Raw genomic sequence first — 18,740 nt, 5'->3', positions numbered from 1 at the left:
CAGCTGTTCTGTTTGTGGAACCCATCTCATATTCTAAATGACAGTTATCAAGAAATCTAACTTGTTAAAGCACAAGAGAATTATTTTTAATGCTTATTTCTCCTCTCTAATTTCAATAGCAAAGTGACTAAAACTAGTGCAAGTATAATACAATAACAGTACTCTGAGATAGTTTCTCTTTACTTCTGTTTTTACTAGCCACTCTCCCAGTGCTGTAAATCAAGACCTTCATTCCTCTTGCTTTTTTCACCATCATCCCGAAGACTATTTCATTCTATAGAGAACATATCTGGGATGTTAAACTAAGTTCTATCATAATCCATTTTTCAGTTCAGTGACCAAAGTGAAAAATCAATTGCCTGTAATCCTTGTGCTAATAACATATGAAGAATGCATACACTTGAAAGATAATTTAACTGAGATTTATGAATGAAAATACACAGAATAATTAAACATGACTGATTATTTGCAGTGATATTGTCAGTTGATAAATTTCAATAGCTATGAAAGCAAGCGAGTTCTGATTCTCTTCTGCTGCAGAAGCATGGCTGAGAAGGGGGAATAAAACAGGAATGATAAGGTGTTCCAGTCATATCAGGGATTTTTCTGAGCTCCCAGATCAGAGTGTTAAGTACTCTGTAAAACAGAACCACTGGCATATCACACTACTGCAAAGTTCTGCAGAAACCAAATTCAGTTAATAAATTCTGCAGAGTGTTCTGTTTGAAAGAACCATGTTCTGCTCCCAGAAAGTAATTAAATTATAAATTACAAATTCTCTGTAGCAACAATGGGTGGTACAAACAAATGAGAAAGGCTACACTGGGAAAAAGACAGAAGAGCAGGCAGAAATATAAATTTGGAGAGAATTCTTGGAAGACATTTCGCATAACTGGAAAATAATATGTCCTGAACAATGGAACACTACACAGACGAGAAATTATTACCAGCCACCATTTCAGATGTGTAAATTATAAAATGCCAGTTGCTTCCATAATCAAAAATTCCAAGTATAGAGTAAGGCATAAATAAGAAAATGTATGAAGAGACTGTGGGCCTCCAATCAATCCCAGGCACAGTTTTCCTTGCCTGAGAGAAGAACTAACAACAAGGCAATATTTTGCAGCCTACAATATGGCTATGTATTTAATAATGTGAAATCCTATCTAATGAACAAAATTATTAGTTTTACTTTTTTTCTACTTTCTTAACTGAATCTTTGGCAAACATCTCCCTAAATGTTAATAACTTCCTACACAGTACTGAGTACTATACCTCAGGCACCTCTCAGATGGCATCCTTCAGTCTTCTGAATATCAAACTTGTAATCCTCTAGGGAAAGCTGCAAGTGTTCCAGCTAGAAAAAGAGAATGGAGAGAAACATTAAAATTCAAAGCATACACAGCCTCAGCCTTAAAGATCAATACTTTCAGGATGTGCAATTCAAAAGCAACTTTCACTGTCTAGATCTGAGTACAGTATAAAAGTGGCCTTTTCTCTAGTCTTTTTCAGAGATTCACACACTGACATCTGAATGTCCTGCCCCTACTACCCTTGAGGAATGCTTTCTACAAACTCAGGAACACATACAATTTCAAAAAAGCTGAAGAGGAGGGAAGGGAAGGTAAAGAGGGAAGTAACTGTACAAAAAATCCTTCAACATAAAGAGTAAGCCAAAAGCATGTATTGCATACTTCCAACATGCCAAAAGCATGTTTGCTTACTTCCCAGAATAACACACAGTTTTTATGTTCAATGATCCTAAGGGCCTTTTCCAACCTAAATGCTCATTCTGGCAAATATTAACAGTATAGTACACTCATTTTTATAAACACAACAGCTCTTATTTTAAAAGGCAAAATACTAAAGTGACCATATAAATAAACACAGAACAGCTTAAGTGTCAAAAAATCTAAGTTATTGAAAATGGGGTTATACAGTAAATTTCTAACTGGTGTAGCAGCCAGTACAGCTGACAAGACATTTCAACTTCATGTAAGAATTATAAAAGAAAAAATAGTTTTTAGCACAATAGTCAAAAAGAAAAATACACTACTTTGCTTATTTAAATCGTGTATGGACTGTTTGATGTTACTTGGTAACACCGAAGAAATACAATTCAACAAAATCTGAAGAATAGAAAGATTTCCATGTTTTTCTCCCTTTTCCAAAAAGACTGCAATTCAAGGCAGATGGGTGAGGTCATAGAGAACTCATGCTGATGATTCAGCAGGATACAAAGCAAATGGGCATGCAGTGCTTTCCAATGGTGGCTTCAGAACATTTCACTCTCCTCATCAATGATCACCATTCTAGTTCTACTGTGACAATTCACCTTATCCTTCAAGAGACAGAAAAAAACAGCATAGTAAGCTGGCGCTATCAACTAAGGAAGCAAACACATTTCTGATCAATGTACCTGCTCTGGTATACACTCATACACCAATACTGATGTCTGCCCTTAGGAAATCCTACACCATCCAGAGACTGGTAGAAAACAAGCTCAACTTTTCTCTGAACTTTAAGAAGTCCAAACCCTCTGGCCCACACACAGAAAAAAACCCCAAAACAAACCACAAGCAGCAGTGAGAGCAAACAGAGGAAGGATGAAGACCTGTAGGTAAAGCATTCCTTCTACAATAATTAAGGCATAAGCATCAATGAATTAACAAAATGGTCAAACAGTCCCACATTGCATTCAGTGGTTTTACCCAAACAAATCAATCTTCCCTAAACTTTGGTACTCCTCCTTTCTCTTCCCAAGCTCCAGCACTGCATGACTCACTTAAATGTACATCATATACACAAGAGTACAGTGTGTAAATCATTTAATCAATACTGTACTGATTTTATTCAGCTATATAGAATTAAGGCAGCTCAACATTTTTAATAACTGGAAATCTGAAAGCATTATTTATCCTTACTGAAAAAAAAATTAAGGAGGCACTTCCATCTGTTGCATAGATATGCTATGCCAGAGCAGCTCTAAAATCATTTGAACCAAGAACTTATTTCTATTTCAGACAGCTGGATACATCTCCAGTATATAAACTGTGGTTGGTACCTAAGGAAACTCTTTGCATTAGAATGTTTAAGACATAGTATTGTTTTTCTATTTAAATACTTTAAGTAATGAAATTGGTTTAAAAAATTAGCTCATAAACTTAAGGATAAGACTTTTAGTTTAAATGGAAAACTTTAAATCCACCTAAATCCTTCTGTTATAGTGAAATACTCCTTAATGTTGGAAATTACAGGAAAAATATGGGCCAGACAGAAAACACTCATTACATCCTGGGTTTGAGATATTTGCTAAAATTGCCAAAAAACATTTTTTAAAATAATACATTATTTCACTCTTTGTGATTTTGTGATGAACACTAGTCCCCAATACTACAGTATTTTACAACAAAAATTTATTTTCTTATTGCTTCATTAGTTTTTTCACATTCTAGAGAAGTTCTAAAATTCAAAATTTGCAAATAAATAAAACTAGTAACGATCCAGCTAGCACTGGAAGAACATAACATTTTGGTAGGGAATGGTGCACTATTCCTAAATGGAAAAAGAAAAACCCTCGAGTGTAGTTTCCTGTGTAAACACAGTGTATCTAAGGATTTCAAAGGTAAGCAATTCCAAAGAAATCACATTGTCCGTGCAAATGATTATAATACAAACTAATACAGTGTTTGCTCTGTTTGCCTAATGAAATGTCAGTCTTTCCATACATATTTTTGTCACTGTCTTATGACACAGCAAAATAAACAGTAGGTTTTTGGCACTCTCAGGAAATCCTGGAATGGAGTGTCACTTTGCTGCATCCGTTGCACACTGTCAGGCTATGCTGCTTCTTTAATCTAAATTACCAGTAGAGTTCAGGAATTATTTGTTCAAAGATTACTAAAATATAAATAAATGTATATATATATATATATATATATATATATATTTTTAAGCAGGCAGTATTTCTTCCTGTATTTTAATTGGATATAACACTGATTTGGAGACATTAGACCAAGTAGTTCAGTAAACGAAAGCATTTATTGGCAGAATGCACGTGCCCTTTTCCAGAAAAAAATCTCATTCATTTAAATTAATCTTGAGGAGCCAATAACATGTTCATAGTTTACACAGAATGCATAAGACGCATTGAAAGAATTTCAGTTACACCTTTTCTCATCCTTTTGGTGGGTTTATTTGGGGGTGGTTATTTGTTTTTCTTGTATCATTTAGAAACAAACTGAAGGTGAGAACATATTTCTGATTAGCTCTTGAAAATACAAGCCACCAGTATATGGATTAGATTAAGGGGAGAAGGGTGATCAAAATAAAACTCATATTCAATCTACTTTCTGAAAACAACTTAAATGTCCCAAAATTCATTATTTCCTCCCCCTTGAAATAACAAGCTTTTTTTTTTCTACTTCACATATCTGATTTTACAGAGTTGCTCAAACCATAGTCCAGATCATCACAGAACTTACTCTGTTGCATAAACAGGTCCTGTATTTTATACTGGGTACCTAAGAAACATCTTTTTCCACTCTAATTACGCTTCCTTTTCCTTGAAAACTATGTATAAATGTATATTCATAATGGAAATTACAATCTATTAATAATGCCTGAAAACATGCAGGTTTTCTACATAATTCAAGCTTATATAAAATAATTACCACCTTGGTGGTTTCATCAAAAATTTTCCCATTTGCTCTAAGTAAATAATAACTGAGTTACAATCAACTTTAGTGAGAACTCACTTCATAACATGATATAAGCATTAATTTGTTAGATCAAAAATGAAATTATTTAAAAATCTTGATTTTTAATGTGTTCTTAATATAAAAATAAAATAGCATTTGACAAAAAGCTTGTACTGTCTTCTTTACCAAAGTAATTACTTCTTAGGCAGGAGTTACTTAACTATGCCACTGGGCCCCAGTCTAGGTTTAGGGGACAGCAAGAGTTCTATTACCTATGTAGGAGTCAGAAAAACCCCACTTGACTGCCTTCATGGTTCTAGGTAACACACTGTACTGTGGTGGGACAGGTGAGACTCTGCCCTTCTCAGATACTTGGCAAGACTGACAAATAAAAAAGTGAGAAAAATCAAAGTGAAACACAAGGCAACTAAAACTTCAAAGAGTTCAGAGTAACACAATATTCAAGGGATACTAAAAGACGCTTTTGTAGACTAGAGATGCTCTCTTGCAAACGTGGTCAGGATCAGAACTCCTTTAAAAGACAGGGTAGAAAATTACAGAGTATTTGGTGCCTTTTTCCCCACACACAGAAAATAGCTTAACAGTGAAAAGCTGCAACACAAAATTTGAGCTAAATATCTTACAAACTGCTCACTGAGATCCAGGCAGCCAACATACATAAATCTTCACTGCAGCCAGATGCAATCTCGGCTCTTGTGATGATCCACATTTGGAGGGAGGTAGAAGAGCCAAGAACCCCTGGGGATGCCTTCAAGTAGCCACTGCTTCACTCCTCACAACAGCCCCTGTTGCTCCAGAGCCACTCACAGAGTGACAGGAGACTGGCTCGCCTCTCTGGGGAGATCTCTGTTACTCATCTCTTAATACAGGATGCAGTGAGACTTCAGGAACTGTAGAGTCCTTTACATTGGTACTGCATAAGACAGCTTTCACCCAGTTCAACACAAATAAACTTGCTGTGATCTTCTGTTTACCACTAAACTTCAGTGAATGGCACTGCATTAGTTATGTACTGCTTTAAGTCCTGCAGTGTATGAAAAGCCCTTTAATTTCTCCTTTAAATTTTTACTTTGAATTGGGAAAGCCACTTATTTATCTATTCCCATATTACTTAAAACTGCTTATCAAAAATATATTTCAAATAATTAATTTTAACTCATCCAAACCATGTATCCAAACCCTGAGTATTTAATTTTAATCTCATTTCACATAGGTAGCCTTTAGTTACATTCCTAAACTTCATTTCACTTGTCAGTAACCATAAAAAGCTGTTGATTCATAAAACTTCACATTAAACATGGTCTTTTTTTTCATTTCTCTGAGTACAGATGACATACCTTTTCAGATAACAATAGTTCATTTAGATATATTTATTAACATTCTTAATTATGACTGTTGTTATGTCAGAAAACAGTAAGTCAACATTACTTATGTTAAATTTGCTGTGTACCAAACTAGCCTACAGAGAAATTTATCAAAAATCACATGCTCAAGAACTGGTTAAAAAGACTAAAAATACTGAATATATAAATAATTTAAAAGATATTTTGCATTTTCAAGGAGTTATCTTTAGTTAATTATCTTCTTTCCCTCAAATCACTCCTTTTCCAAGTGTGCACTTTAAGTATTGAAAAAACATTTCCACTTAAATCCACACCACTTCATGTTAGACACATGGACAAACTGAAGGGATCTTTCTTGCAAAAAAGTAACGCTATGAACCAACTGGATGAGTCATGAAGATAAAGAATTTGTATGCAATGAAATGGTATTTTCACTTTGACAGCTCCAAATATCTGGTTCAAATCCGGTCTTTATTAAAAAAGATAATACAACATTTAAAAGCTAACAGAAGTACAGTATATTAATTTCATTCCAGAATGGCATCATAGCACATCTTGACAGAGGCTGTCATGGATACAGAACTAGACCATTAAGATTTACCCATGGCAATTTTCTGTTCTAGCTTGGATCCTTATTCACAGGAGCCTCTGTTTTTGCCTGTGGTTTTAGTAAGTCAGAATAAATCATCCTTTTAAGCTGTACTTCACCTTCTCTCAAAGTAAGAGTCTCTTCAGAAACAAAACTATGGGTTTACTATTCACAGAAAATAAAGGACAACATTATCTTCCACTTTCTTATAATCACATCTCTGCCAAATTGATTTGTCAAAAAGAAAACACTTGGAAACAGTGTTTTTAAGTTTGACTGCAAACCTGCCCTGCAGAGTAGATTAACACACTTTTCCCACATGCCTGGGAGAACACTTTTGCCTTGTTTCATTGAGATCTTTGAGAACTGATTTTTCTCATTCCATAAAAAATGTTCAAGAATGACAATATGAGAAAACCCCTGCCACCACCCAATGTTGTCACTGAAACCACTACTAAGCTCAAACACAAGTTGCTCAACTAATTTAGCACTTCAGTACAGTTACTTTTAAGAAAAAGCTTTCAAAATACTGAAAAAAAGCCCCTTAGATTTAATGCAAATTACAACATTAAGGGAATAAAAAAATTGAAAACCTGGATTTGTTTGGGAAAACAGAAGTCAGCCAAAACATCTCAAGAAAAAATTCAGCAAAGTAAATATAAAATTAAACCACAAAAAAATTCAAACTCTTCTAATTACTTACAAACTATTTTCTTGTGAGACTAGAAAGGTCATTGCTATCTTCAGGCCATCAGCTATAGGTTTATAATGAGGTTTATTTTCTATTACTACCAAATTACCATCTGACTTCATGGAATAATTAAGATCTTAAACCACAAAAATATAAAATTAAACTATAAAATGAAGGGCTAAAGGCTACATGAGTAGAACAAGATCTTTATGGGGTTTTTTTATCTTCTGTGTAGAGTCTTCTACATATCTCAATATATCAGCATTTGGAGAATTTTTTCTGAATACACATTCAGACAAATTAAACAGCCAGGTTCGTGGTCATTTGTGTAACTTAAGGCACATTTTACCTAAACTACCACCTGAGAAAGAGGTTGTTGCATTCCAGTCATAAACAATCATGTAACTCAACTGGAAACTACACAGATGAAGTTTGATGATTTTGAAGACAACGTTTGCTTCCAGAATGCGTGCACACAGTTTCACATATTTCATTCGAAAAAAGGTAACAGTTTTATACAAGTGTAGCAACATATCTTTGTGCGCTATTATCTTAGCTTTTCAGAGCACTCATCATTGCTATGATCTAATGCATCACCTGCTAAAAGGAGCAGGACATAACTTACAGCAGATTCATTTATTATGGTTGGGAGAACAGTATTACAACTTGATCCTGATCTCATTGATGAAATCTCAGCTCATGATAAGGGACTGGACTAGACGACCTTTGAGGGTCCCTTCCAACCCAAACTATTCTATTTTTCTGCAAATTTATTTTCTCATCTTTCTGAAAGTTAGGCAACAAATATGCAAAGCACTCTCCAAAAGAAGTATCTAATCCATACATTGAATTCATGGTTGTTATAAGGGACAAGTCAAAAGGTCTCTGGTCAGTTTTAAGGCATTCTGCTGCTGGCATAACCCAAAATCTTTGTTACTTTGCAAAAATATGCTTCCAAGATTTTTCCTGCAGACCCTATAAAAAGGAAATAAAAGATAGGGCAACTTTAATAGTTTGTAATTGCATATTATTTTGGAATTTGATTTGCATTTTCATAGGATTAAAAAAACAAGAAAACCCTGTTCTTCAAGTCTAAACTTCTTGGGGGGTTTTTTGTGTTTGTTTTTGGGGTTTTTTTTTTGGGGGGGGGGTGTTTGGGTTTTGTTTGTTTGTTTGTTTTTTGTTTTGTTTTGGGGTTTTTTTAGGAAATTTGTCATGTTTGTTGCAGAATCATAGAATGCTTTGGGTTGGAAGAGATTAAAGATCTAGGTCCCAACCACCTGCCAGGGACAGCGATGCCATTCACTAGACCAGTTTGCTCAGAGCCCCATCCAACCTGGCCTTGAACACTTCCAGGCATGGGGCAACCAGAACTTCTCTGGGCAACCAATTCCAGTGCTTTACCACCTTCTGAGTAAAGAACTTCTTCCTAAAATTTAAACTAAATCTGCTCTCTTGCGGTTTAAAATCTTTAGCCCCTTGTACCTTGTCCTGTCACTACATGCTCTTGTAAAAAGCTCTTGTAAAAAGCCCCTCTCCCACCTTCTTCCAAACCCCATTTAGGTATTGAAAGGCTGCTAGAAGGTCTCCCTGGAGCTTTGTCTTCTCATTGCTGAACAGCCCCAGCTCTCAGCCTGTCTTCATAGAAAAGGTGCTCCATCCATCCTTCTGACCATCTCTGTGGCCCTCTTCTGGATCTGCTCTAATAGGTCCACAAATGTGGAAGGCTCTAAACCAAGTCAGAATGTTTTATAGTAAACACAACAGAAATTTGACTAGAAAGATCATAATTATTTCTCCTGATAACTCTAGAAACAAACATGGAAAGGGACATGCAATAGCGAGGTGTGGTTGGAAATTATGTCAATTTATCACTCAGATAAGCCTTATATTTTTAACTTTCACAACCATCAAGATGCTTTTATTGAACACAATAATTATTCTTTTCCAGAGTATTAAGAGTCAAAAATAGATAAACCTGTTTTTGAAACTATTTCAAATCTTCATACAGGCTATTTACACCAGGTAGGAATATACAGTACTGTAGTCTATAATCTCGGCAATTGGGCCACAGGAACTTTTCCTATCTATGCCTGAGACATAAAAAACTACATAAAAATACTAAGAAAAGCATGATTTCTCAATAGTGTATAGTCTTGCATAATTGAGGTGATCAGTTATATGTCTACATGGCATTTCCAGTGAACAAGTATTTATATATTTCAATAAAATCACAGAGAGTTCATACATCTCTATGAGACCTGCAGTAGCCCTTAACTTTCTCTGTGAAATAGCATTCATGGACCTAAAAGACTATGACTACCAGCAGTTAAGTAAACACATACCTTCTAAGAATGGCCTTCAGTAGCCACAGGGTGGCAGAACTATACCTCAATATAACTTGTGGCTCCAGGACAGTGACAGTATTTCAGAGTGGGTTTCCCCTCCCTTACAGAATAATTACAATAATGTAAAATTCTTGCTCTGAGTCCAGTGGGTGCTTTCAATGCCAGGAATCAGAGGGAAAAAAAGTCTGTACATAAAAGTACAACTACACAGCAGTTCCATAAAAATCAAAACGCTGCTACAGGTTACTGACCTCCATATTTCTATTTTGGAAAAATATTTAAGTCATAGAGTAACAGATCACTAAAATCTCTATCAATTTTACCCCATATAGAATCAAATAATTACAGAATGGATTGACTTAGAAGAGCCCTTAAAGACAATCTAGTTCCGACCCCCTGCCTCTCATAGGCAGGGTCCTCTAGACCAGGTTGCTCAAAGTCCCATTCAACCTGGCCTTGAACACTTCCAGGAATGAAGCATCCACAGTTTCTCTGGGCAACCTGTTCTAGTACCTCTCTGCCCTCTGAATAAAGAATTGCTCCTTGGCATCTAACCTAAACCCTATAAAACCATTCCCCTTGTCCTATCATTACCTGTCCGTGTGAGTCAGTCTCTCTTCTTTTTATAAGGCCCCTTACTTTAAGGCCCCTGTGAGGCCAGGCTCCAAGCTGTTCTCAAGGCAGAACAATCCCAACTGTCTCAGCCTGTCTATGCAGGAAAGGTGCTCCAGCCCTCTGAGCATCTTTGTGATCCTTCCCAGGACTTTCTAACAAGTCCCCATTCCTTGTACTGAGGATCCTGGAACCAGACACATAATTGGCTTATGCACTATTCCTCCACTCTTCAATGTAAGAGAATGAAGAAATTTGCAAATACCTTTCTGTTAAGATAAACAGGCACCAAAAGATTTCTGACAGCTTTAAGCAAATTGGGCAGAGTGTCATTCATCTTGACAATAACACACATTTTGATGAGGCCAAGAGGGAGATGTCAAGCGGGAAAGAAGTACGAAAAGGAAACAAAAGCAAAATGGAGGAGGTTGGTGATGAGGACCAGCTACAGTTATTTTCTGTGTTTCCTCTTTTGCAAAGGGAAAGGGGAAACAGTGGAATAGTACACAATACTAAAATCAGATGAGTATCTGGGAAAATAGATGAGAAAGCATGGATTTTTCTACAGTGTAAGCAAAGGAAGAGAAGCCAAAGGTCATCAAGGAATAATTCTAATTGCTGGACAAGAAGACTGAATGCTCAGTAGAGCAGACTGGGAAAGCACACAGAAGAAAGACAAAGATAAAATGGCAGGGAAAATCCTGGGCTAAAATGCGTGTATGACAAAACCATCAGATTTAGAAGAAAACAATTAAAATAAATGTCTGTTAAAGCCCATTCCATCTAGATTTTAGACTAGAAAGCAAGATCACCAAGTTTTATACCTTTTTTTTAATGGAGAAACAGCTGCAGAACATTTGCTTTCACCTTCTGCTGACTGTGATAGATTATAGTGAATAATTCCTGACAGTTTAGTTGATCTTAGTGCTAATGATTCCAATCATGCTGCTCATTCAGCTGGTACAGCTCTTCAAGATTTTTTTAGTTTACCTTTGAAAAAGTGTCAAAGGGTTACATACTCATGAAACTAAGAACGTTAAAAAAGGCAAAAAGCTATGTGCTCCAATATCAAAACTGAAGTCCCTTACAATCACTTTACTACAAGAAAAGGCACAGGTATTCCTAATTCCATCACTCCTTAAAAAGTGAATGTTTGAACTCCCTTAGGGCCCTTTTTCTACACTTAAATTGCATCAAAACTTCTAAAAGCCTAGTTAATGCCATTCCAGCAGAAACTCCCATATTACTGGGATGCCTGTATTAGTGTTTAGCGTTAAGGTGCTATAAATATAAAAGGAATTTCTACATGTAGCTTTTCACAATTGACTTAAAAGTTTAAGTAGGAGTGACAAGACCTGAGGTTAGCTAGAGCTCTGAAGTAAATCCATCTAATTTAGACCTTTTCCTTACAACAAACTCAGATCAATTGAAACACTTCTTTACTGAAAAGATATGTTTGATTTATACATTAAAGAAATCTAGATTGAAAGAGAAAATCAAAATTGATTAGATGACCAGAATAAATAAGACCTACAGACAAATTCTGTTTCTGGGTGAGAAGCAGTGGAAGAGAGATAGCACTTTTCTCTATTTTACAGTGCCTTCTGCATAATTAAAACAAAAAAAAACAAACAAAAAAAACCACTTATATTTTAGGAAAAATAGAGTTTCCGTCATGTACATATTTTGTTACTGTAAGACTATGATTTCTTATGTTCACCAACAGAAACATGTTTACACAGCCGCTGCTACCTCTATAACCTTAACAAGCCTAGCTAGACAAATACATAGATAAGCCAGGTCTGAGATAGGCAAAGTGGCACTGAAGATGTCAGATGGATCTTTTACACAAAATTCTGCAGGACCTTTGCTATACACATGGGACTGTACAAACCAGACCTGGACCAAACCACTAGAAAGAAAAATGCTGTCAACTCAAGTGGGATCTCAATGGGCAGATTTGCTTAGGGAACTGTGGCCTTCTCCCTGCTCCCTGTGAGTACAGTCTGCTAAAGTGTGAGGTTTTGAAGCATTAGGACAGTTGGGAATGGTATAGCTCCTACTACAGAGGAAGCTGTCATTCACATATCTGCTGGGAACATGAGGGAAAACATCAGGACACCTGACCTGTTGTGCTGGAAAACAGCTGAATGCCCTGCCCAAGCTGATAATAGAGTTAGTGGATTCCTTTTCTTCAATGGTTTATCCAGAACCTAGATTTCATACTACAGTATTTTACTGAAATAGGAGATCTCCTTTTTTCTCTCATTCTTTACTCAACACATGTTCCATTTCTAACACAGACTTTATTCAGTGCTCTAGACCAGCTACCTAGAAAACATTCTGATGTTGACCACTGTCATTAAAATCCAGCGTCAATACAACAAATAAAAATTCCTCTCAGAGCAGAAGGGACATACCTGGTAGGGAGGGGAGGTGACAGGAAATACAGTCTAAAAAAAAAACTCACAGTGCAGATGCACATGATATATTTGTAGTGAATCATAATTTTGACAACATGTCTTGAGAAACTCAGTTTAAGGAAATACTTTCTACTAAAGCAAAATAATCACTCTAATTAAGTTCTATCAAATAGGTTAATGGAGAAATATGTAAGTTTTTGTTTGGAAACATCGAATTTGAATGTGCTCTATTCTCTGCTTTTCAGAGACAATCCAAGAATTCATACTTTAAATCCTTCAGGTACACACAGATTTAAAGACAAACTCAGATCCATTTTTAGGCAAATGCTGCATCAATACTTCTCAGATTATTTAAACAAATGAAAAAAACCAAAACAAAACCATAAAAAAACCCCAGAAGCTGAATTTCAAAAGAAAAGCAAAACCTTTTTTTAAACAAGCTTCTGTTTAAATTCCCAAGGGCACCTATGAAAGACTGTGTAAGGCTACAGTTAGGTGCTTACTTGCAGAAGTGAAGAATTTAAAACTTGTATACTTTTTGATTCTTTTTCTATCAGTTAAAGTGACATCTTGTTCTTCCCTCTATATACATGCAAGCAACTTGCAGCTTGTTGAGTCTGTTTTTCTACCCAGACATTAAACTGGTAAGCTCAGCAAGACTCTAGAGTTTGTGAATACTGCTCCTAGAACCAAACATCAGATGATTTGTGGACAGACCTACATGCCTAAATGAACTTTGTGAATTGAATGTCAGTCACTAGAATCCCACCATATTTGAGAAAGCTAAGCCGGGGGGGGGGGGGGGGGGTAAACATTTGTTTCCTTGTTTCTAAAATAACATTTATTTTTTTACTTTTAAGGGCAACAATTACCTTGTTAAAAACCACTAAGTGCTACAAATAGCTACTTATAATTCAAGTTTAAAAACTGTTTCTTCTATAATTTATAGGCATAAATTGACAGACGTGGAATTCCTGTTGAACACTAGAAAATGCTATTTACTGTGAAGAATCATTAAACATCAGAACAGATTGCCCAGAGAGCTTGTGCAGTCTTCATTCTTAGAGATGTTCAAAACACGTCTAGACACCATCCTGGACAATGTGATCTAGCTGACCCTGCTTAAACAGGGGGCTTTGACTAAATTATGTCAAGAAGTCCTTTCCAACCTAGACAATTCTGTGCTTTGTGTGATTCTCTGTGGTACAGCTGAGAAGACTATGAATGCAAGACTATACTGCAAGCATGCAAGAGCATATTAGTCCCATATGACCTATTTATTCCGCATTCCAATTTCCTTGAAGACATTTTATCTCATAAAAGGAAACAGAAGGGGCAAAAGTGGGAAATTCTATCAAAACCATAGCAAATACACATGCCTCCACATCTTTGTTAGGTGTCCCAGTAGGGCACATTTATGAGTTCCAGTCTTTTCCATTTATTGGAACTGCCTAGGAATCCTTTTAACTCCTGTCTAGAAATGATACCAATCTAAACCAAATGTACTGTAGCACTAAACACTTGTTTCGTCATAAGAAAGTAGTTTTTCCTTTTCTTTTTTTTAGGATAGGAAAACTTGGTAGCAATGCAAGTGCAACTACCATTCATATGAAGTTTGATGATTATTTCACTTAATAAACAAAAATAATACTTTGTAAGAAATACATGCATGCACTTTAATTTTTTTTTCAATTAAACTAAATTAAGTCTTGGATTCAGTTGAAAAAATACAGAAATTTACTGCTATTTCAGACCTTGTAGAGTATCTAAGCAATCTTCCTGGGGAGATGAAAAAGATGACCTAGGACCCTTGTGGATCAGTATCTCAAGTGGCACTAGACATTCTTATTCCAGAGAGTAAGTTGAGCCCTGAATGACTCCTAACAAAGAAAAAAGAATTTATTTTCTTTAACTAAGTTTCAGTGACAGTATTTTCAAAGTTTTCCAATAGATGACCATCAACCAAAAGACATCCAAGCACTTTGAAGCACCCTGAATAAGTTTCCAACAATACTGAATTTTTTGCTTTTAAATGCAATGCTTCTGATAATCAAAAGTTAAGGCAACAAATTAGAATATATCAGGACTGAGTCACACTAAGAAGCCTTCTTGAAAGATAATTCTGCTAACTATGAGGTCTGGGAAAGACACTGCCCCTAGAGACCACAGTGGACATTTCTATCACAACTGCACCTCCGGGTAGAGAAAAAAATCAAAATGAAAGGAAACTATGAATTGCCTAACAGACAACAGTGGCCTATTATTGTTACTACTATATCCCAGAAAACAATGAAAATTTTCCTGGATATAGTAGCAACAAAACTCTGCAAGAGAGACCTGAAGAGATTTCTTCCTCCAAATCTCTTCTTCATGGATGCGTGTAAGGCCAAAACAGCCCCTTAACTCCTAAAAATATTATTAAAGTACTCAAAGAAGTCAAAGCTCTAACTAAAATTGAAAGATCCAGGAGAGCATAGAGTTATCAAGCTTGTATTACATAGGTTGGTGGAGGGGATTCACTTCAGTTTTGGTAGTGGAAGAGAACTTTCATCAAACAATTCATTTGACTAGATGTTATATTGTTAATTGCTTTAACTGTGCACTTTATCTATCTACAAGATCTCACATTAGCATTTTTAATTATTTAAAAGACATTAAATATTTCTAGTAGCAGCAGGATCAGAGATTAACTTCTTAATAATCACTCTTGTTTGAGAGTAAAGCATTTGATTCCCGCTGCTATGAACTTTTAAACAAGCAAAAGCAACATTTGCTGACATAAAAGGGACAACCAACTCCAAAAAAGAACGGTGATAAAATTAAACTGCCTATGTCCAATGAAACAATGTTATTTTATACTAGACAATTTGCAAAATTTTAAGAAGTTAACTTGCTCTGGAGAAATCTGTATTACTGTATTTTACTGTATTTGCAAAATTTTAAGAAGTTAACTTGCTCTGGAGAAATCTGTATTACTGTATTTTACTGTATTATTCTGATTTATATGCTGTATCAGAACACTTCTACATTATTTTTACCTCAGCTACTTTTTCATTAGTTTAGATTCTCAGACTTTAACCCACATGGAAGCTATCTAGGTTGCTTTGGACTAGAGCAAATATTTGGACTAGAGCAAATAATAAAATTTAAACACATCGCTGTTAGTACACCTCTAGAAGAATCAATGGGACAGCAGGATCCCTAAAATCAACTGAATTCCTAAATCAAAATTAGACACAGACTGATTTAGGAAGGAAAATGCTAACTCAGGCTCTAACACTAGAGAATAGTTTTGTTGCAATCACAGGTAAGCCATGATCAGAAGATAAACACATTTTAAGGTACAAAATAGCTAAAATAAACCAGTTGTGGTGGTTTCCTTCCCTGTCACCAAATGTATCTCCTGGAATAAAACTGTACCTGAAGCTCTCACCTCACAAAAAAGGATAAAGTTTATAAGGTTGAAGATTACTGAGAGAAGCTTGAAAACATAATCTAACACCAGGCTTATGACTCCTACTGGGGAATGTCTGAATTAATGTGATTACTGATGTATGGGAACTGACTTTTAGACTTTGAATGCTTGAGAATGACAATGCTAAGATTAAAAGCCATTCAATGATATAACAAGTAGAAGCTATCCATCAGTGTCTTGAGCTGGGAACAGAGACAGGCTGGCCCAAAAAATGCTGACTGGCATAAAGAAGGCCTGAAGCATCCACTCATACCCTCCAATGGCCAAGCCCAAGGATACTGCAGATACATCCAAGGACTAAGAGGATAATTAAATTGTGCTTGATTTCCCTTTACCAAATGGCACACACAAGAAGTTGGATTTGAATCAGAATTTGCAGAGGACAGACTGCTCCTCACCTTGCCAAGGAACTGAGCCATTGTATTGTACATGATCCAGCACTTTAAGCACACATTCACTGCTTCTTTTCCACCTTTGGAGTAAGATGCCTAATGCAGCCAAGAACTGTAGGACTACTTTGGCCAGGTTTATTCATCTACCTTAGTTATTCAACACTACAGTCACCCCCATTTAATCAGGAGATAACTGATCTCCAATAAATAATTAAATAGATAAAGTCTGAAAGATCTCTCCCTCCCTTGCAAGCACTTTAACTTGCAGATCTGAGTGTTGCCAGTCACTGATAATATAGAAGCTCTTGCATCACCACTGGGACTGGCTTCACCACTAGCTTGCTCTCAGGCTAACTCTTGGTTACATTTGAAAAACAAATGCAAGTTTTTACCTCTGTATTTATACCAATTTCAAAATACTCAAATAAGAGCTCTTGCCACCCATTTTCAGGAGAGAAAGAGCACAATCTGCACATTAGTTAGAACTAAAAGCTATTTATGAAATTCCTCTAGTAAGTGCTACTGGCAATATAAACATTCTCAAAGATGAATCTAAATCCAATGCAGCAATACTATTAGGACTCAAGTTTCCCCAACATATTACCATGTAAGTGTGATCTTTGAAGCCTATTTCTCACAGAGAGAAAGGATAAAATTTCTGAATGTGGACTGGAATTTACTGACCTGCAGTCCCCAAGGGATCACCACCTCACCTGCATTCAATAGAGCCCAATGCAGAGACCTGCAGACTTACAAGTAATTTCTCAACACTTTATTCACACAAAATACTACACCACAAATAGTGTTCCTACATATTTTGCTAATTTGTTCAGAGCTAAGTGGGTATCTCTACACAGCACAGTCAATTTGTATGCCCTAATGGCAGTTTGTATGGAAGGTTTCATCTCTTCTGTAAAACAAATTTCTTTTTCCCACCATCATGGTCACAAAGATATTTGAGCTATTAATACAATTTCCCTGCCTACCTGATTCCAGTGGAATCCTACAACCAAGAGATTCTCTGTGAAGACCTCAAGATTGCTGAAGACACATTTCCACTCCACACAGGGAATAACTAAGAAGAAGGGTCAGCCTTAGCCATAATTTTTATTGCCATTTCATCAGCTCCATTTCTAGTCTGAGTCTAGTCTATCTCTTAAGGCTAGATATACTTTGGTATACCACTGTGGTTGCATGAAAACCACACAAAAAGTTGAAAAGAAGTCAATATGAGTTATCAGCTACTTGGACATTACTCAATCACAAAAACTATGTGTCAGTATAAAATAAAAACAGAATGTTGATGTGGGGGTTTGGTACCATTTAACAACTACTTGAAAAAAACCCATAAATCGACCCTTCAGCTATGCAACTGGAAATGCTCTATTGCTTACCTATCACTACCTACCATAATGTTACACTCAAAAAGTCCCAAGAACACAAAATAATAAGGCAAATAACTTCCCTGTAGTAGGTAATAATTTCATCAAGTACTAAAATAAGAGCTTTCCTTGTAGTAAAAGGTTTGTAAGGGGAATTTTGAAAGAATTCTTTTCTTTAGCTAATTACAGCATTTTAAGTGACTGCAAGATTGTTAACACTCAAAAACAGGTATCAAATGTTCTTGGAAATAACTTGGAGAGACACAAAAGACTCACAGCAGTACTGAATGCAGTTGAAGATTTTCACCCCTCTCTGAGGCTGGAGTCGGTTAAAATCATTAGCCCCTCTTTTCTTTAGATTTTCTAAAGACTGAAAACAGGAGAACATGAAATGTTACTGAAATTTATCCCAGGTTCACAAACAATGTTTTTCAGTATTTGAAAATTACTTGCTGCTTTTGTTCACAGTCTCTTCTGCCTTTGCAAACCATGAATAACAGCCCATCTTTTATTTGTTTTCAGTTTCTCACAGAACCAGTTTGTTATGACTGCTCTCTCCTACACAAAAGCTGGTCAGGGTTTCCAAACACCCTTCTGTTTATTTATGGCAAGCTGCAGTGTAAACATTTGCTTACTACAAATCAGTGCCAGAAATTGCTAAATAAACCCACTGTTTTAACACCTTTTACCCCCGACTATATGAAAGAAAACTAAACACAGTCCACATGCCTTTCTCTAGTCTGTAGATATTCATCACAGGTTAA

General features: G+C 36.0%; 1 protein-coding gene across 1 annotated transcript in view; it reads right to left on the bottom strand.

Moving 5' to 3' along the window:
* Positions 1–18,740, bottom strand: part of KLHL32 (kelch like family member 32) — a 121,047-nt gene that overhangs the window by 94,079 nt on the left and 8,228 nt on the right. The window contains exon 2 of the mRNA XM_066315160.1: positions 1,276–1,357. Within this exon, the coding sequence (XP_066171257.1) occupies positions 1,276–1,298 (23 nt within the window). The 5' untranslated portion in view covers positions 1,299–1,357. The remainder of the gene's footprint in view (positions 1–1,275; positions 1,358–18,740) is intronic.

The sequence above is a fragment of the Sylvia atricapilla genome, chromosome 3 (genome assembly GCF_009819655.1).
Source record: "Sylvia atricapilla isolate bSylAtr1 chromosome 3, bSylAtr1.pri, whole genome shotgun sequence".
Taxonomy (NCBI): domain Eukaryota; kingdom Metazoa; phylum Chordata; class Aves; order Passeriformes; family Sylviidae; genus Sylvia; species Sylvia atricapilla.
This window is presented reverse-complemented; position numbering and strand designations above follow the sequence as displayed.